Here is a 21,731-nt window from a genome sequence, read left to right as displayed (position 1 = left end):
TCTAACAGTGTTTTATAGTTCTAACATATTGTGTTCTATAGTTCTAACATATTGTGCATTAGCTATAACATATTTTGTTCTATAGTTCTAACATATTGTGCATTAGCTATAACATATTGTGTTCTATAGTTCTAACATATTGTGTGCTATAGTTCTAACATATTGTGTTCTATAGTTCTACCATATTGTGTGCTATAGTTCTAACAGTGTTTTATAGTTCTAACATATTGTGTGCTATAGTTCTAACATATTGTGCATTAGCTATAACATATTGTGTTCTATAGTTCTAACATATTGTGTTGTATAGTTCTAACATATTGTGCATTAGCTATAACATATTGTGTTCTATAGTTCTAACATAGTGTTGTATAGTTCTAACATATTGTGTTCTATAGTTCTAACATAGTGTTCTATAGTTCTAACATATTGTGTGCTATAGTTCTAACATAGTGTTCTATAGTTCTAACATATTGTGTGCTATAGTTCTAACATATTGTGTTCTATAGTTCTAAGATTGTGTTCTATAGTTCTAAGATTGCGTTCTATAGTTCTAACATATAGTGTGCTATAGTTCTAACATATTGTTTTCTATAGATCTAACATTGTGTTCTATAGTTCTAACATATTGTGCATTAGCTATAACATATTGTGTTCTATAGTTCTAACATATTGTGTTCTATAGTTCTAACATATTGTGTTCTATAGTTCTAACATATTGTGTGCTATAGTTCTAACATAGTGTTCTATAGTTCTAACATATTGTGTGCTATAGTTCTAACATATTGTGTTCTATAGTTCTAACATTGTGTTCTATAGTTCTAACATATTGTGTTCTATAGTTCTAACATATTGTGTTCTATAGTTCTAACATATTGTGTTCTATAGTTCTAACATATTGTGTTCTATAGTTCTAACATATTGTTCTATAGTTCTAACATATTGTGTGCTATAGTTCTAACATATTGTGTGCTATAGTTCTAACATATTGTGTTCTATAGTTCTAACATATTGTGTTCTATAGTTCTAACATATTGTGTTCTATAGTTCTAACATATTGTGTTCTATAGTTCTAACATAGTGTTCTATAGTTCTAACATATTGTGTGCTATAGTTCTAACATATTGTGCATTAGCTATAACATATTGTGTTCTATAGTTCTAACATATTGTGTTCTATAGTTCTAACATATTGTGTTCTATAGTTCTAACATATTGTGTGCTATAGTTCTAACATATTGTGTTCTATAGTTCTAACATATTGTGTGCTATAGTTCTAACAGTGTTTTATAGTTCTAACATATTGTGTTCTATAGTTCTAACATATTGTGCATTAGCTATAACATATTTTGTTCTATAGTTCTAACATATTGTGCATTAGCTATAACATATTGTGTTCTATAGTTCTAACATATAGTGTGCTATAGTTCTAACATATTGTTTTCTATAGATCTAACATTGTGTTCTATAGTTCTAACATATTGTGCATTAGCTATAACATATTGTGTTCTATAGTTCTAACATATTGTGTTCTATAGTTCTAACATAGTGTTCTATAGTTCTAACATATTGTGTTCTATAGTTCTAACATATTGTGTGCTATAGTTCTAACATATTGTGTGCTATAGTTCTAACATATTGTGTGCTATAGTTCTAACATATTGTGTTCTATCGTTCTAACATATTGTGTTCTATCGTTCTAACATATTGTGTTCTTTAGTTCTAACATATTGTGTTCTATAGTTCTAACATATTGTGTTCTATAGTTCTAACATATTGTGTTCTTTAGTTCTAACATATTGTGTTCTATAGTTCTAACATATTGTGTTCTATAGTTCTAACATATTGTGTTCTATAGTTCTAACATATTGTGTGCTATAGTTCTAACATATTGTGTTCTATAGTTCTAACATATTGTGTTTTATAGTTCTAACATATTGTGTGCTATAGTTCTAACATATTGTGTGCTATAGTTCTAACATAGTGTTTTATAGTTCTAACATATTGTGTGCTATAGTTCTAACATATTGTGCATTAGCTATAACATATTGTGTTCTATAGTTCTAACATATTGTGCATTAGCTATAACATATTGTGTTCTATAGTTCTAACATATTGTGTTCTATAGTTCTAACATATTGTGTTCTATAGTTCTAACATAGTGTTCTATAGTTCTAACATAGTGTTCTATAGTTCTAACATATTGTGTGCTATAGTTCTAACATATTGTGTTCTATAGTTATAACATATTGTGTGCTATAGTTCTAACATAGTGTTCTATAGTTCTAACATATTGTGTGCTATAGTTCTAACATATTGTGTTCTATAGTTCTAACATATTGTGTTCTATAGTTCTAACAAATAGTGTGCTATAGTTCTAACATATTGTTTTCTATAGATCTAACATTGTGTTCTATAGTTCTAACATATTGTGCATTAGCTATAACATATTGTGTTCTATAGTTCTAACATATTGTGTTCTATAGTTCTAACATATTGTGTGCTATAGTTCTAACATAGTGTTCTATAGTTCTAACATATTGTGTTCTATAGTTCTAACATATTGTGTTCTATAGTTCTAACATAGTGTTCTATAGTTCTAACATAGTGTTCTATAGTTCTAACATATTGTGTGCTATAGTTCTAACATATTGTGTTCTATAGTTCTAACAAATAGTGTGCTATAGTTCTAACATATTGTTTTCTATAGATCTAACATTGTGTTCTATAGTTCTAACATATTGTGCATTAGCTATAACATATTGTGTTCTATAGTTCTAACATATTGTGTTCTATAGTTCTAACATATTGTGTTCTATAGTTCTAACATATTGTGTTCTATAGTTCTAACATATTGTGTGCTATAGTTCTAACATAGTGTTCTATAGTTCTAACATATTGTGTGCTATAGTTCTAACATATTGTGTTCTATAGTTCTAACATATTGTGTTCTATAGTTCTAACATATTGTGTTCTATAGTTCTAACATATTGTGTTCTATAGTTCTAACATATTGTGTTCTATAGTTCTAACATAGTGTGCTATAGTTCTAACATATTGTGTTCTATAGTTCTAACATATTGTGTGCTATAGTTCTAACATATTGTGTGCTATAGTTCTAACATATTGTGTTCTATAGTTCTAACATATTGTGTTCTATAGTTCTAACATATTGTGTTCTATAGTTCTAACATATTGTGTTCTATAGTTCTAACATATTGTGCATTAGCTATAACATATTTTGTTCTATAGTTCTAACATATTGTGCATTAGCTATAACATATTGTGTTCTATAGTTCTAACATATTGTGTGCTATAGTTCTAACATATTGTGTTCTATAGTTCTACCATATTGTGTGCTATAGTTCTAACAGTGTTTTATAGTTCTAACATATTGTGTGCTATAGTTCTAACATATTGTGCATTAGCTATAACATATTGTGTTCTATAGTTCTAACATATTGTGTTGTATAGTTCTAACATATTGTGCATTAGCTATAACATATTGTGTTCTATAGTTCTAACATATTGTGTTGTATAGTTCTAACATATTGTGTTCTATAGTTCTAACATAGTGTTCTATAGTTCTAACATATTGTGTGCTATAGTTCTAACATAGTGTTCTATAGTTCTAACATATTGTGTGCTATAGTTCTAACATATTGTGTTCTATAGTTCTAAGATTGTGTTCTATAGTTCTAAGATTGCGTTCTATAGTTCTAACATATAGTGTGCTATAGTTCTAACATATTGTTTTCTATAGATCTAACATTGTGTTCTATAGTTCTAACATATTGTGCATTAGCTATAACATATTGTGTTCTATAGTTCTAACATATTGTGTTCTATAGTTCTAACATATTGTGTTCTATAGTTCTAACATATTGTGTTCTATAGTTCTAACATAGTGTTCTATAGCTCTAACATATTGTGTTCTATAGTTCTAACAGTGTTCTATAGTTCTAACATATTTGTTCTATATCTCTAACATATTGTGTTCTATAGTTCTAACATATTGTGTTCTATAGTTCTAACATATTGTGTTCTATAGTTCTAACATATTGTGTTCTATAGCTCTAACATATTGTGTTCTATAGTTCTAACATATTGTGTTCTATAGTTCTAACATATTGTGTTCTATAGTTCTAACATATTGTGTGCTATAGTTCTAACATATTGTGTTCTATAGTTCTAACATAGTGTTCTATAGTTCTAACATATTGTGTTCTATAGTTCTAACATATTGTGTTCTATAGTTCTAACATAGTGTTCTATAGTTCTAACATATTGTGTGCTATAGTTCTAACATATTGTGTTCTATAGCGCTAACATATTGTGTGCTATAGTTCTAACATATTGTGCATTAGCTATAACATATTGTGTTCTATAGCGCTAACATATTGTGTGCTATCAATGTGACTGGATGACAACATAATGATGTTTGTTTCCAACATTAGAGCTGTTTTCTAAAGTTAAATCTGCTTCGTGTTTTGTTTCCTTGCCACGATAATAACGAGTATCGCAATACTGGTATCGTCCCAGCCCTAATGCACACAGTCAAACACCTTACGTCACATTGCCATCAAAAGAACTGAATTATTCAGAAACACACAACCATCCATACTCTGGACCCATACGAAGGAGGCAGTAACCATGGTCTGTAACGATCCAACAGCTGGCTCATATGCCATCACAGGTGGCGTGTGGATAGGGAACTGTGTCCCTCCAGGCAGCCCTGGGGACAGTCTACCCACCCTAACTAAACCCTCCAGATGACATCCCCCCGCCTCCCCCAGGGACAGATAGTCTGTCCTCACAAACCATCACCCACAGCTGAAGTCCCCAATACAACCCACCGTCCCTAATGTCCCCGCAAATCCACCCTGGGGCTTTTTAAAAGTTTGTTTTGTATCTCAAAGGGACTCCAGCTTCTGCATCTAGAGCTGGGATAGGCTGCCCAGTCACCACAGAGATGGCTCTTCCTGGGTCACTTTTATCCCCCAGGGTGGGTGTGTGTGTGTGTTGGGGGGGGGGGGAGCATTCAACACTTTTATCACCAGTTACAGCTCAGCGGTTTACCAGCCCGGCCGCACGGTCGGTCTGTCTGTCTGCCTGCCTGCCGCCTCGTAAAACCACCAGGGATTTATAGACCACGCTATAGCATGGTGTATAATGATGACACTGGACGGAGAAAGAGAGAGAGAGAGAGAGAGAGGGGGACTGGTGTTTTAGAGCTGGATGGGCAGTGGGGTGTCTGTCTGTCTGTCTCTGTCTCTGTCTCTGTCTGTCTCTGTCTGTGTCTGTCTGTGTCTGTCTGTGTCTGTCTCTGTCTGTCTCTGTCTGTCTCTGTCTGTCTCTGTCTGTCTGTGTCTGTCTGTGTCTGTCTCTGTCTGTCTCTGTCTGTCTCTGTCTGTCTCTGTCTGTCTGTCTGTCTGTCTCTGTCTGTCTCTGTCTGTCTGTCAGTCAGAGTGGGGTGGGCTATTGGAACAGTAAATCAAGCGAACGCGTGGCCTGTCACGGCACTCTGTGTGTTGGCACTCTAAACGTCTATGGTCATGTCTGGCGTCAGTGTAAGTGCGAGTGGATTTACAGTGGTAAACACAGAATCAATGGTCAAGTGTGGGTGCGTAAATGAATGTGTTTGACAGGCACAAGCTACCCTGGTTGCATGTCCGGGAGTCCTTGTGTTTTTCAAACTGAAATGACAACCCGAGTTCATCACTCTGTGTGCGTCCCTCGCACAGCATGAGGGACAGTGTGTGTGTCCCTGGCACAGCATGAGGGACAGTGTGTGTGTGTGTGTGTGTGTGTGTGTGTGTGTGTGTGTGTGTGTGTGTGTGTGTGTGTGTGTGTGTCTGGCACAGCATGAGGGACAGTGTGTGTGTCCCTGGCACAGCATGAGGGACAGTGTGTGTGTGTGTGTGTGTGTGTGTGTGTGTGTGTGTGTGTGTGTGTGTGTGTGTGTGTGTCTGGCACAGCATGAGGGACAGTGTGTGTGTCCCTGGCACAGCATGAGGGACAGTGTGTGTGTGTGTGTGTGTGTGTGTGTGTGTGTGTGTGTGTGTGTGTCCCTGGCACAGCATGAGCGACAGTGTGCGTCCGACTCTCCCCACTGAGTATGACCTTCCTTCCGAGCAGGGGGTCCTTTCTCTATCTCTTTATCCCTCTCTCTCCTTCATCTCAGTTTCTCTGAGGGACACTGGGGGACCTTGATATTGGGAGGAGTGTTGAGTTCATGAAACCACCATCCATCTATCACCCAGCCATGCGCTAGTTCAAACCCTGACACACTACATACAGAGACGGCCGCAAGAAGGAACTGGGGTGTGAATGTGTGTGTGTGTGTGTGTGTGTGTGTTTGCAATTCATCCGTGCGTGTGTGTGTTTAATTCGTCTGTGTACAGTCGTGGCCAAAAGTTTTGAGAATGACAAATATTAATTTCCACAAAGTTTGCTGCTTCAGTGTCTTTAGATATTTTTGTCAGATGTTACTATGGAATACTGAAGTCTAATTACAAGCATTTCATAAGTGGCAAAGGCTTTTATTGACAATTACATGAAGTTGATGCAGAGTCAATATTTGCAGTGTTGACCCTTCTTTTTCAAGACCTCTGCAATCCGCCCTGGCATGCTGTCAATTAACTTCTGGGCCACATCCTGACTGATGGCAGCCCATTCTTGCATAATCAATGCTTGGAATTTGTCAGAATTTGTGGGTTTTTGTTTGTCCACCCGCCTCTTGAGGATTGACCACAAGTTCTCAATGCGATTAAGGTCTGGGGAGTTTCCTGGCCATGGACCCAAAATATCAATGTTTTGTTCCCCGAGCCACTTAGTTATCACTTTTGCCTTATGGCAAGGTGCTCCATCATGCTGGAAAAGGCATTGTTCATCACCAAACTGTTCCTGGATGGATGGGAGAAGTTGCTCTTGGAGGATGTGTTGGTACCATTCTTTATTCATGGCTGTGTTCTTAGGCAAAATTGTGAGTGAGCCCACTCCCTTGGCTGAGAAGCAACCCCACACATGAATGGTTTCAGGATGCTTTACTGTTGGCATGACACAGGACTGATGGTAGCGCTCACCTTGTCTTCTCCGGACAAGCTTTTTTCGGGATGCCCCAAACAATCGGAAAGGGGATTCATCAGAGAAAATTACTTTACCCCAGTCCTCAGCAGTCCAATCCCTGTACCTTTTGCAGAATATCAGTGTGTCCCTGATGTTTTTCCTGGAGAGAAGTGGCTTCTTTGCTGCCCTTCTTGACACCAGGCCATCCTCCAAAAGTCTTCGCCTCACTGTGCATGCAGATGCACTCACACCTGCCTGCTGCCATTCCTGAGGAAGCTCTGTACTGGTGGTGCCCTGATCCCGCAGCTGAATCAACTTTAGGAGACGGTCCTGGCGCTTGCTGGACTTTCTTAGGCGCCCTGAAGCCTTCTTCACAACAATTGAACCGCTCTCCTTGAAGTTCTTGATGATCCGATAAATGGTTGATTTAGGTGCAATCTTACTGGCAGCAATATCCTTGCCTGTGAATCCCTTTTTTATGCAAAGCAATGATGATGGCACGTGTTTCCTTGCAGGTAACCATGGTTGACAGAAGAAGAACAATGATTCCAAGCACCACCCTCCATTTGAAGCTTCCAGTCTGTTATTCAAACTCAATCAGCATGACAGAGTGATCTCCAGCCTTGTCCTCGTCAACACTCACACCTGTGTTAACGAGAGAATCACTGACATGATGTCAGCTGGTCCTTTTGTGGCAGGGCTGAAATGTAGTGGCAATGTTTTTTCGGGTATTCAGTTCATTTGCATGGCAAAGAGGGACTTTGCAATTAATTGCAATTCATCTGATCACTCTTCATAACATTCTGGAGTATATGCAAATTGCCATCATACAAAATGAGGCGGCAGACTTTGTGAAAATTAATATTTGTGTCATTCTCAAAACTTTTGGCCACGACTGTACTGTATGTGTGTGTTTCATCCCTGTGTGTGTGTGTGTATAAACATAGAAACAGTTCACTGCTCAGAGCTACCCATCCCAGCTCAACTGAGGCACATACCAGGCCCAATATGATGGATGATACCGAGTGGAAATAACTCATTCAACAGTACATTTACATTGTAACGGATGACAGGTATTCGGTGTCAGCCTCCACAACAGTGAGCAGAGATAAACAAAGACAGACAGGGTGTCAGACATTAGCGTGTGAGAGTGTGTGGGGCTGATACCAGCGCTCTGCTGAGCATGTAGATATGCGGGTGTGTGTATGTGGTGTGTGTTTGCCTGGGTGTGTGTGGGTGCGTATGTTGTGTGTGTATGTGGGTGTGTATGTGTCTCAGCGATAACTGCATTATAATACAAGTCATCTGCATCAGAGAGTCTCTCCAGGAATTTAAAATTAGATTTTGGAGTTGGTGGGTTGCAGAGTCATCACACACACACACACACACACACACACACACACACACACACACACACACACACACACACACACACACACACACACACACACACACACACACACACACACACACACACACACACACACACACACACACACACACACACAGACACACACAACCCCGTTCACTCTCGAGGCTAGCTGAATCAGACTATGTGAGACTAGGCGGCCAGGGGCTCTGAGGGGACAGTGATAGTGTACACTCTGTAGGGAGGGAGGAGACATTTAACCCCCCCCCCCCCTGGCTGTGTATGCCCCTCTAGCCCCTTGAGGGAGGTGACCTTCTGAGACTGGCTGCTGACTGGAGTCGACACTAGACACAGGGGGCTCCAGGGGGGAGGAGAGGGGGGGGGGGGAAGAGGGGAGGGGAATATATAAGTAGAGGAAAGAAAGAGGTGCACGTGGCATGAAAGAGAAAGCAGGATAAAAGAGAACAAGAGGAGAGAGGAGGAAGACGTGAGTAGAGGGGGCTTCTCTAGTCCGTCACATTGGTAGTATAGTACCTAAGGTGTTCAGCTTCTCCCTCCCTCCCTCCCTCCCTCCCCATTTCTCAGTGTGACAGCCGACCCACATTAACCCGAGGGCTCGGTAGGAGCTCCTTATACCACGCCGCACTGGAAATGTCACTGATAACATTCCCCTCAGGGTGTCAATCATGACACACACACACACACCGCTGCATACTGTGTGTGTGTGTGTCAGGCTATAGATGACAGAGACAGAAACAGATGGTGTGAGTTAAGGACAGCATGGTAGTCAGTCTGTAGTAAGCCAGAGTCTGTGCATGCATATGTGCCATTGTGTTTGTGCGTACGCATGTGTGTAATGTGTACGTGTGCGAGTCGTCCATCTCTGTGTGTGTGTTTGTGTGTGAGTACATGTGTGAGTACGTGTGTGTGTGAGTACGTGTGTGTGTGTGTGTGTGTGTGTGTGTGTGTGTGTGTGTGTGTGTGTGTGTGTGTGTGTGTGTGTGTGTGTGTGTGTGTGTGTGTGTGTGTGTGTGTGTGTGTGTGTGTGAGAGAGAGTGTGTGTGAGTATGTGTGTGTGTGCCATAATAGAGACGCAGGTGTCTGTGGAAATGTCATCCATTTTCTTTGGGTGGGGTTGACAAATGACGACAAAACGAGGCGTCAGAGCGGTGCCAAGGCAAGCTGGCCGAGCAGCCTTCCTACACAGTGAGGGGGGCTGGGAGAGAAAACCCCCTGCAGCCTAGCAGAGTTGACAACACAGAGACCCAGACGCAGTCTGGCGACACACACACTCTCCCCGCGCACACACACACACACATCACACACACACAAACTCCCAAAACAACACAGGCACGCACACTCCCACACACACACACACACTCCCACACACTCCCCCCCACACACTCCCCCCCCCACACACACACACACACACACACACACACACACACACACACACACACACACACACACACACACACACACACAGATACATCACACACACGCATGCGCACGCACAAACTCCCAAAACAACACAGGCACGCACACTCCCACACACATTGCATGCACGTGTTGGTGCGTACTAACAGTCTATTTCAATACTTCTGGTCCCTACTGTTGGTTACTTAGTAGCAGGGGAGTGCCAGGTTAGCACAATGGGATTGATTTAACACGGACAGGACACAGCTTGTTATGAGTTATATGCAATCTGATTCTAGACCAGTGTTAACCGACTGATGTTGAGTCAGGATACGGGTAAGGTGACTCTGGGTCAGTCAGGAGGCATCCTCGGCTCACGTCTCGCTGCGGTGCGTGGAAGGGCTGTGTGTGACGTACGCGTTGGACCGACGTCTCTCAGAACAGCTCAAAGAGTTATGACGCAGAGAACACGCAATGCTGGCACACACACGTACACGCGCAAAATCAGTCCGGACAATTATCTAGTGATTTAACGTATCAAACGCCTGGGTCATCTCTTTCCGTTGAAATCGTTTCAGGTCCAAAGAAAACTCTGGACATAAACTTTAAAACCGCAATGAACGTTCTTCATACAATACACTGTAGCCATTTATCTGATCATTAGCGAAGTGGAACCTGTTAATATGTCATAAATCATGATATAACTGTTCAATTTATGAAACTAGTCTACCTTGAGCGTACAAAACATTAGGAACGTGCTTCTACACCTGCATTGCTTGCTGTTTGGGGTTTTAGGCTGGGTTTCTGTACAGCACTTTGTGACATCAGCTGATGTACGAAGGGCTATATAAATACATTTGATTGATTGATGGGAACACCTGCTCTTTCCATGACAGACTGACCAGGTAAAACTATGATTTCTTATTGATGTCACTTGTTAAACCCACTTCAATCAGTGTAGATGAAGGGGAGGTGACAGGTTAAAGAAGGATTTTTAAGCCTCGGGACATTTGAGACATGGATTGTGTATGTGTGCCATTCAGAGGGAGAACGGGCAAGACAAAAGATGTATGTGGCCTTTGAACAGGCCATGGTAGTCGGCGCCAGGCGCACCGGTTTGTGTCAAGAACTGCAACGCTGCTGGGTTTTTCAACGCTCCACATTTTTCCCCGCGAGTATCAAGAATGGTCCACCACCCAAAGGACGTCCAGCCAACGTGACACGACCGTGGGAAGCGCTGGAGTCAACTACCCCTTTCTGCAGTGGTAACACCTGTTGGGCGGAAGAACAAAAAAGGCATTTCCCGCTCTTCCATCGTTACCTTCCATCTCTCCCCCCTCCCTCCTCTATATTATCTACTTCCCTGGTTCCTAGCCCCTTTGTTTCCCTCCCTCCATCTTCTTCATATCCCCTTCCGTGTTCCTTTCTTCACTCCCTTCCTCTCCCTCTTCTTCCTCCCGGGTGAAGGAGGGCTGAAGGTGAAACCTCGGGTCGGGTCTGTTCCAACTCTATTTTATTCTGTGCCACCTGCCAAGCCATTTCAAGGCCCTCGTCCGTGCCCGTGTTACCGGCGGGCCGTCTTCATGGCCCGGCTAATTAAATACATCAGATGCTGGACTAAAAAGCGCAGGGTTTGTCTTCCTCCCGGCAGTGTGTGAATTAATGAAACGGAGCGCAGAGACAGTGAACATTAGTGGGAGGGAGGGAGGCTCCACCCGCTTTCTGACTTCCAACAGATGGGAAAGGGTGGCATCGTGCCAGTGGAGGCCCAGAGAGAGAGAGAAAAGTGCGAGGGGCTTAGGGGGAAAAAAGCGAGAGAAAGACAGAGAAATAGGTGGAGGGAGAGCAGAGAAAGTGCCCAAGAGAGCGAGAGAGGTACAGAGAGGACACGTAGGAGGGAGAGCGACAGAGAGGACACGTAGGAGGGAAAGCGACAGAGAGGACACGTAGGAGGGAGAGCGACAGAGAGGACACGTAGGAGGGAGAGCGACAGAGGGGACACGTAGGAGGGAGAGCGACAGAGGGGCGGCGCTAACAAACATACGGCCACTCACCGGCGCTAGCCCACAATGGTGTCTCTTGGCCTCCCAAAATCTACGCCCGTTAACCTGACTCACCCGGTCTCACCCTGCAACACGGACCCAGCAGAGGAACGAGGGAGCGGGAGGGAGAGAGGAGGAGGAACGAGGGAGAGCGGAGGAGGAACGAGGTTGGGGCTAAGAGTGAAGAGAGAGTGGGACCAGCGGAGTGGAAAGATGGGATGTGAGAGAGGGACTGCGAGAAACGAGACAGGGAAGAGGAGAGAGAGAAACCCAAGGGGGAAGATGAAGGAGGTGGGGAGGAAGTCGGCAGTACACTAGATATGAAGTGTGAACTCTTAGGGAGTACTCTGGGGAGTGAGAAATTGTGTAAGTAAACAGGCCTCAAGCTGTAGAACAGAGTACGGGGGCAAAGAGATTGCGACAAGAGGACCCGCTTCAGGCGCCGTCTCTGTAATTATATCCAAGTCAGTTACAGCACCTTGCCTCGATTAAAACAGGAAAACCACAAGAGCACACACACACCAGCACACACACAGGCATGCTAGCGCACACACACGCTAACACACACAAGAGCACACAAACACACCAGCACACACACAGGCATGCTAGCGCACACACACGCTAACACACACACACACACACACACACACACACACACAAGAGCACACACACACCAGCACACACACAGGCATGCTAGCGCACACACACGCTAACACACACAAGAGCACACAAACACACCAGCACACACACAGGCATGCTAGCGCACACACACGCTAACACACACACACACACACACACACTAACACACACAAGAGCACAAACACACCAGCACACACACAGGCATGCTAGCGCACACACACGCTAACACACACAAGAGCACACAAACACACCAGCACACACACAGGCATGCTAGCGCACACACACGCTAACACACACACACACACACACACACACTAACACACACAAGAGCACAAACACACCAGCACACACACAGGCATGCTAGCGCACACACACGCTAACACACACAAGAGCACACAAACACACCAGCACACACACAGGCATGCTAGCGCACACACACGCTAACACACACAAGAATGCTAGCGCACACACACTTGCGTGCCGAGGTAGACTGTAGGGGGCGAGGGAGGGTCTACCGTAGGCTGGAAGCTTAGACAGACGGCTTCCCTGGAGACCAGCTCTACATCACCCAACACAGACGAAGGAAACAAGGTGTGTGTGTGTGTGTGTGTGTGTGTGTGAGTGTGTATGTAGTTACGTGTGTCATGTCCTCATAAGTCCTTCCCTCTCACACACACGAAACTCCCTAAACCCCCTCTCTCTTTCTGTACCCCATGCGCACACACACACACACACACACACACACACACACACACACACACACACACACACACACACACACACACACACACACACACACACACACACACACACCGATGGGCCGTTCTAGCCAGTGTATCAGCACTCTGCTAGACCCCACAGAACAAGGTCTCTCTCTTCAAACCCGTTCAGTACCTGTTCAGCGCTGTACTGAGTGGCTCAAACACACCAGGACACGCAATTACTCACACATGTAAACAAGAGACACAGGACACATGAGCAAGTACTCAGAACACACTGCCAAAACTGTTTTGATTTTAAACACAGTAGTAAAGTAAAAAAAGTATTGTACAGAAGCCCACTCTCTCATATAGAATGTCTATATCTAGAACCCCCCCCCCCCCCCCCAACACACAAAATAAACAGGAGAAGAGGCTGCTGTGTGTCTGTGTATGCCAGTGCGTGTTGATTCCCAGCCTAATTCCTCAGTTTAGTGGAGCATTACGGCTGATCGATAGTGCTGCTGCTGGGGGGGCCCGTGGGAGTGGTGGGGGAGTGCTGTCTCTGCATATTCACGCCATTAACACTGAATAGAGCAGTACTCCACCGGGGCTGCCGCTGATGGGGACTGACAAGGCCAATCGCCCGCTACAGTCCCAACGAGGATACAGCTCTCGCTCTACCACTATGCTGTTCTCTCTCTCTCTGTCTGTCTGTCTGAACTGCTAGCCTCTCTCTCTGTCTGTCTGTCTGAACTGCTAGCCTCTCTCTCTGTCTGTCTATCTGAACTGCTAGCCTCTCTCTGTCTCTGTCTGTCTGAACTGCTAGCCTCTCTCTCTGTCTGTCTGTCTGAACTGCTAGCCTCTCCCTCTGTCTGAACTGCTAGCCTCTCTCTCTGTCTGAACTGCTAGCCTCTCTCTCTGTCTGTCTGAACTGCTAGCCTCTGTCTCTGTCGGTCTGAACTGCTAGCCTCTCTCTCTGTCTGTCTGAACTGCTAGCCTCTCTCTCTGTCTGTCTGAACTGCTAGCCTCTCTCTCTGTCTGTCTGAACTGCTAGCCTCTCTCTCTGTCTGTCTGAACTGCTAGCCTCTGTCTCTGTCTGTCTGAACTGCTAGCCTCTCTCTCTGTCTGTCTGAACTGCTAGCCTCTGTCTCTGTCTGTCTGAACTGCTAGCCTCTATGTCTCTCTCTCTCTTTCTGCCTCTGTCTGTCTGAACTGCTAGCCTCTCTCCTCCCCTACTACTCACTCTATCCCTCCCAGTCATGTTCTCTTGCTCTACCTGCTCTCTGTGACTCCCTCTCCCATTCCCTTAACACACAACTCCCTGTAAAACACCCACACCCACAAATAATACACCATTCTTGGAACAGGCATTAAGTCCACACAGTCACAAGCACTCATATATTCTACCAGGAAAATCCAAGCCAGTCAGCCTTGAGGGACTCTTCTCAGTAAACCAGTAACACTTTGTCCTCCGTATTTTTTCTCTCCCCCCTCTTTCACGCTCTCTCCCCCCTCAGTCTCTCTCTCTCTCAGTCTCTCTCTCTCTCTCAGTCTCTCTCAGTCTCTGTCTCTCTCAGTCTCTGTCTCTCTCAGTCTCTGAGTCTCTGAGTCTCTCTGTCTCCCTCTCTCTCAGTCTCTGTCTCTCTCAGTCTCTGTCTCTCTCAGTCTCTGTCTCTCTCAGTCTCTGTCTCTCTCAGTCTCTGAGTCTCTGTCTCTCTCAGTCTCTGTCTCTCTCAGTCTCTGAGTCTCTGAGTCTCTCTCAGTCTCTGAGTCTCTCTGTCTCCCTCTCTCTCAGTCAGTCTCCCTCTCTCTCAGTCAGTCTCCCTCTCTCTCAGTCAGTCTCCCTCTCTCTCAGTCAGTCTCTGTCTCTCTCAGTCAGTCTCTGTCTCTCTCAGTCTCTGAGTCTCTGAGTCTCTCTCTCTCTCTGAGTCTCTGAGTCTCTCTCTCTCTGTCACTCTCAGTCTCTGTCTCTGTCAGTCTCTGTCTATCTCACTCTCTGTCTCTCTGAGTCTCTGTCTCTCTGAGTCTCTGAGTCTCTGTCTCTCTCAGTCTCTGAGTCTCTCTGTCTCCCTCTCTCTCAGTCAGTCTCCCTCTCTCTCAGTCAGTCTCCCTCTCTCTCAGTCAGTCTCCCTCTCTCTCAGTCAGTCTCCCTCTCTCTCAGTCAGTCTCCCTCTCTCTCAGTCAGTCTCCCTCTCTCTCAGTCAGTCTCCCTCTCTCTCAGTCAGTCTCCCTCTCTCTCAGTCAGTCTCCGTCTCTCAGTCAGTCTCCCTCTCTGTCAGTCTCTCTCTCTGTCAGTCTCTCTCTCTCTGTCAGTCTCTCTCTCTCTGTCAGTCTCTCTCTCTCTGTCAGTCTCTCTCTCTCTCTGTCAGTCTCTCTCTCTCTGTCAGTCTCTCTCTCTCTCTGTCAGTCTCTCTCTCTCTCTGTCAGTCTCTCTCTCTCTCTGTCAGTCTCTCTGTCAGTCTCTCTCTCTCTCTGTCAGTCTCTCTCTCTCTCTGTCAGTCTCTCTCTCTCTCTGTCAGTCTCTCTCTCTCTCTGTCAGTCTCTCTCTCTCTCTGCCAGTCTCTCTCTCTCTCTGCCAGTCTCTCTCTCTCTCTGCCAGTCTCTCTCTCTCTGTCAGTCTCTCTCTCTCTGTCAGTCTCTCTCTCTCTGTCAGTCTCTCTCTCAATTAAATTCAATTCGCTTTATTGGCATGACGTAACAATGTACATATTGCCAAAGCTTATTTTGGATATTTACAATATAAAAATAAATACAAATGAGAATCAAAATTGTCAACGGGACAACAGTAACAACAATAACCAAGGGTCAAAATAACCAACACATTCAACAATAACAATAAGCATACAGTAGAGTACATGTGCAGGTTGATTGGTCTGTCAGACACTGTCCCTCAACTTATGGCAGGTAGCAACGTAGTGCGCTGCCAACCCACAGCTCTCTGCGTCCTCCCCCAACAGGACGGGTAGCCTACTCTCATCAGAGAGGTCTTTGAAACCTTGAATAAGGGTTTCAAATTTGGGAAAATGACACTCTTTTTGTTTTATATTTTTGACATTTTGTCAGAAAATGCAGCTCCGTCTCAGGTTCTGCTGTTGTGCAGTGGTTGCACAGCCTTTCCCCTACAGGGAGCCAGGTTTTCCTGTGTCTACCCTTCTCAATGGCAAGGCTGTGCTCACTGAGCCTGTACTTTGTCAAGGTTTTTCTAAGGTTTTGATCAGTAACCATGGTCAAATATTTAGCCACGGTGTATTGTCGATTTAGGGCCAGAGCACTGCATTTTGCTTTGTGATTGTGCTTGTGTTTCCCAATAAGCAATGTAGTTTTGTTTTGACTGTGTTGTAATTTGGTTTATTCTGATTGATTGGATGTTCTGGTCCTGAGGCTTCAGTGTGTTAGTAGAACAGGTTTGTGAACTCAGCCCCAGGACCAGCTGGATGAGGGGACTCTTTTCTTTGCTCAGCTCTTGGCATTGCAGGGCTTGGTAATGATATGAGAGGGGGTCACTGTATTTTAGATGTTTCCAAAACTTAATTGCTCTTTTTTGAGTTTTTATTATTAGTGGATATTGGCCTAATTCTGCCCTGCATGCATTGTTTGTAGTTTTCCTCTGGATATGTAGGAGAATCTTACAGAACTTTGCATGCAGGGTTTAAATGGGGTGTTTGTCCCATTTGATGAAATCTTGTTTTGCAAGTGGACCCCACACCTCGCTGCCATAAAGTGCAATTTGTTCTCTCTCTGTCAGTCTCTGTCAGTCTCTGTCTCTGTGTCTCTCTCTCTGTGTCTCTCTCTCTGTGTCTCTCTCTCTGTGTCTCTCTCTCTGTGTCTCTCTCTCTGTGTCTCTCTCTCTGTGTCTCTCTCTCTGTGTGTCTCTCTGTGTGTCTCTCTGTGTGTCTCTCTGTGTGTCTCTCTGTCTCTGTGTCTCTCTCTCTCTGTCTCTGTGTCTCTCTCTCTCTGTCTCTGTGTCTCTCTCTCTCTGTCTCTGTGTCTCTGTGTGTCTCTCTCTGTGTGTCTCTCTCTGTGTGTCTCTGTCTCTCTCTGTGTGTCTCTGTCTCTCTCTGTGTGTCTCTGTCTCTCTCTGTGTGTCTCTGTCTCTGTCTGTAGGTCTCTGTCTGTGGGTCTCTGTAGGTCTCTGTGGGTCTCTGTGGGTCTCTGTGTGTCTCTGTGTGTCTCTGTGTGTCTCTCTCTCTCTGTCTCTCTCTCTCTGTCTCTCTCTCTCTGTCTCTCTCTCTCTGTCTCTCTCTCTCTGTCTCTCTCTCTGTGTCTCTCTCTCTGTGTCTCTCTCTCTGTGTCTCTCTCTCTGTGTCTCTCTCTCTGTGTCTCTCTCTGTGTCTCTCTCTATGTCTCTCTATGTCTCTCTCTGTTGGCTATTTGCACAAAGACACAAGATGGGATGTGAAAGTTGACGGCAGACACCAGTCACTCTCTCTGCTATGGCCGTCTGAGCCACTGGGTGTGAGGATGAACCAGCATGTCTACTCCTGCGTCAGAGCGCTAACATCACCCACTGCCTTTACACTGGCCCGAGGGCGTGTGTGTGTGTGTGTGTGTGTGTGTGTGTGTGTGTGTGTGTGTGTTAGTTGGCCGTGAACTGCCCATGTGCCACATTCTCAAAGCAATTCGCTACAGTCATCAATATTACAAATGCCGTCTTGTTGAATACAATGAATACCTGAGGACATGTGCCTGACTCATCCTACTCATAACACCGTTTCACCCACTTCCCTTCACAATGTAAGACTGTTGTCTGCCCTCAAACATGATTACATGTTGTTGATGGAATATCTCAAACAGCCAGACAGAACTGCTTGAGGTCAAAAACGGAACATTTCTAGTGATTACTTACTTCAATATCTTATTTAACTAGGCAACAACATTGTCCCCTGCCATTCATTTGTTTCCAGCCTCTCCTTCCTCCTCTCGTTCCCTCACTCACTTGACATAAATCCTTCCATCCCCCTCTTATTTCTTACCTTCACAGCTGCTGTGGCCCTCCTCGTAACCCGCTGAACAGCTGCACTTCCCGATGGGCACCAGCCACTCCCCCTCGGCGCTGCAGTGCATCCTGGGAGGGCTGTCCGTGTCCACCTCGGAATTGTTGACGCAGGCGCCCCTGACTTCCACCAGGGTGGCGAACGCCGCCTCGGCAACCGTATCGGAGAACACAGCCAGGTTCTGCACCGTGGCCAGGCATCGCTTGTAGTACACCCGCACCGCCACCAAGGCCACGCACGCCCCCACGTCCTGGAACGCCAAGTGGAACCCTTTCCGGTTCAGGTGTCCGATCTCCCGCACCTCCGTGTTGAGCTTCATCTTCCTCTCGCCCAGGTCGCCCTGCGTGAAGCTCTCGTCGGCGGCGATGGTGTCGATCTTGGTGTAGCGCTCCTCGCGGGTCACCTGGCCCAGGTCTTTGTCCGACTCCACGTAGAGCAGGTTGAAGGTCTCCTTGCAGGTGCCCGCCACGCCCGGGATGCTGTTGCAGTCGCGCAGCGTGAACTGCAGCTCCACGAAGATGCGCTGGCCGCCGCGCCGCGCCACCCAGCCCGTCTGCAGCCAGTTGTTCTGCAACGCCGGCTCCATCACGTTACACACCTGGTAGGTCCTGATGGGCTTGTACTTCTCATCCACGCCACTGATCTCCTCCCACTGGGGAGATGGGGAGGAAAGGAGGTATGAGAGAGGGAGAGAGAGATAAAGGGGGGGGGAGGCAGAAAGAGAGCGCGAGAGTAATGGATAGTGGGTGTGACAGAGAGGTATGGGAAGAAGGGAAGAGGGACAGACAAACCCGGGAGCTGGTGAGGGTCATCTGAAAGACATTATAACCCAGACATGTAAATATCATGTGTGGGTTTTTGTCTGGTACCAGGGTTCGGTCCTAGTGAGGAGTAAACAAGCCTCACAGTGTGTGTGTGTGTGTGTTAATGTTTCTCCGCAGACACAAACCCACACATGATATGATATTGAGAAGGAGTAAATGAGCCACTAGAGTGTGTGTGTGTATGTGTGTGTCTCAATCTCCACACAGAGAGACTAATTACAGTGGCGGGGGCCTCCACAGAGACTATAGAGCTGGAAAGCAGCTCACAGCCGCCCACTGACACTACGGGGAGGGAAAATGCAAATGGCTGCCACGTCCAGAATTAACTGGGTAAATAAAGAACAGATTGGAGGGGAGACGTGCCCACATGGCCGTCGTCATTTTGGACTGCAGGTGAAATTGACTCACCGTCCGTGCTGAACGAGCGGCGGAGAAGCTCTGCTAAGTACTCTAGCGGGACTGCATTGGCTAGCCAAACAAATTAACATGTTGAAATCTATTACCGTGATTCTGTATTGTGTATCGTTTAATTGACATGACAATAGCCAGGAGGTAATCCTGGTTAGATCACACAGTCAGACAAAATCCTGTCTATGGCCATTCATCCTAACTAGGGGCGAGGGTCTATACTCATGACGCCTCGAGGGTAGGAACGCTGATCCGAGATCAGTCTGGACGTTTAAATCATAACGGAGAAGAGGGGAGACGCTTGGTGAACGTGGTGCTGAAGCGCTAGGCTCCTCCCACCACGCACGCCTCCCGCCATCCCAGGCACGACTCATCGTTTCATCGCACAGCAACACGTCGCAGCCCGTCGGGAAAATATGAGCGATGATGAAATACTTAGGTATTAGGTCAGGATTGATACGGTCAGGATTGATACGGCGATCGACCTTTTACATTGAAGAACCAGTTGAAGAAGCAGTTTACTGGTTATAATTGCCCATCTGGTCACAGTATGGTCCCGGGTGCTGCTAAGTCCACGTGGTGACACAGCCACAACATGACTCGGACACGCTTTCATTCTAAAAAAGGGTAGCTGGCTTCAGTGGTGCCGTATAGATCCACGGGACACATTTAGCTTTCTAGCTGTGACTCGTGGTCAACTTGTGGATCCTCTGTAGCTCAGTTGGTAGAGCACGGAGCTTGCAAACGCTAGGATAGTGGGTTTGATTCCCGCGACCACCCATATGTAAAATGCATGCACGCATGACTGTGGATCTTCGAAATGGCATACGTTATATGATCAAATCAAATCATACTGTGGTTATAGCAGCGACATGGGGCTGGGTAGTTTATCTTAGCCTACGTCTTGTGGTTTTGGTGACAGACGGGTATGAATGACTTTCAAACGTACGCGTCATCCGAAGCAGTCTGGCTGTGGCATATGAACTGGACCAAGTTCATTAATCTCCGCTTCATAACTTAGCATGTGGCCTCTTACAAGCCCCCATCGATTCATTAAGAGCATAATAAATCCTCCATAGTCTTGTATTTTAGTGATAAAACTTATGAGTGGAAGATAAATGAGTAGCCGGTGACTTCAAAAGCCACTTCATCTTCAGCGGTTCTTAAAAACCTCCCGCCACTGGCTATTATCCATCATTCATAAGTTAGCGTGTGGTTTTTACAAGCCAAAATCGATAGCGGAAGGGACAATTTATGTGGCTGTGTGTGTCGGGACGGTGGGCGCAGGGACGTCCTGTCCAGGATTAGGCCATTGATTCGCGTGTAGTGATGAGCTCTGCTCTGTTTTGTTCAGGGAGGGACAGAGAGAGGCAGAGTGAATGGATGGGGAGGGAGGGGGAGCACAGAGGGGCAGAGAGGTGGGGCCAGCTGTCCACTAACAGTCCATTTGGGAAGCGTGCTCCCTGGAACTGTGCCCACTGAGGGGAGGGGGGGGCTGTTCTCAGTTAGAAGCAAGCTGGACTACTCCATGACACAAAGGGTGTAGATGTACACTGACACACACACACACACCTATACACATATGCATGGGCACATACATTCAAACATGCACACACACTCTCACAGAAATACACACGTAAAAAAATGCATATTCAAAGTACACAACGGACTGGTACACTCACTCCATTGGAGGGGTACGACGTCCAACCGAGCTCTGCCTGAGTTTCTTTAGAGTTCAGCAGGACCACTGAAAGAGAAAAGGGGGGAAAGAGACAGAGAGAAGGGGGGGAAAGAAAGGAGGGAGAACAGCATTAGGTCAGTCGAAGAACAGCACGCACGTCGTTCCACGCTGTCAAGTCCGAATCTAACACCACTCGTCATCTCACAGTCTCATTACATTGGGCGTTTCAGTCAGTAAGCAGACGCTCTTATCCAGAGTGACTTACAGAGGCGTTCCTATTAGCAACCGCATATCACAGTCGTAGGAAGCCGGCAAGGTGAAAAATCTGCCCACGTGCCCTTGACCAAGGCACTTAATCCTATTTTGCTCCAGGTGCGCCGTACTACTATGGCTGACCCTGTTAAACAACACGTCATCTGTGACAATATGTATGTGACAAGAAAACATGTATTTTCTACATGTTTCCTCAATAAAGTAGTTCAGCGTCGTCACTAGTCTCGATTACGCGCATTACATCACCGGTGCATATTATAGAGCGTTTACAAAAACCCAGACTTCGTACGAATCCAGAGGATGCCCAGTGCCCACCATCT

At 45.4% G+C, this 21,731-nt stretch overlaps 1 protein-coding gene across 1 annotated transcript in view; it reads right to left on the bottom strand.

The window, feature by feature from the left end:
• Positions 1-21,196, bottom strand: part of LOC120026769 (ephrin type-A receptor 7-like) — a 139,291-nt gene extending 118,095 nt beyond the window's left edge. Inside the window, exons 1-2 of the mRNA XM_038971487.1 lie at positions 21,140-21,196; positions 18,205-18,877 (exon numbers count right to left, since the gene is read on the bottom strand). Coding sequence (XP_038827415.1) covers positions 18,205-18,811 — 607 coding nt within the window. The 5' untranslated portion in view covers positions 18,812-18,877; positions 21,140-21,196. The remainder of the gene's footprint in view (positions 1-18,204; positions 18,878-21,139) is intronic.
• Between the last annotated feature and the right edge of the window lie 535 nt (positions 21,197-21,731).

Source organism: Salvelinus namaycush, chromosome 32 (genome assembly GCF_016432855.1).
Source record: "Salvelinus namaycush isolate Seneca chromosome 32, SaNama_1.0, whole genome shotgun sequence".
Classification (NCBI taxonomy): domain Eukaryota; kingdom Metazoa; phylum Chordata; class Actinopteri; order Salmoniformes; family Salmonidae; genus Salvelinus; species Salvelinus namaycush.
This window is presented reverse-complemented; position numbering and strand designations above follow the sequence as displayed.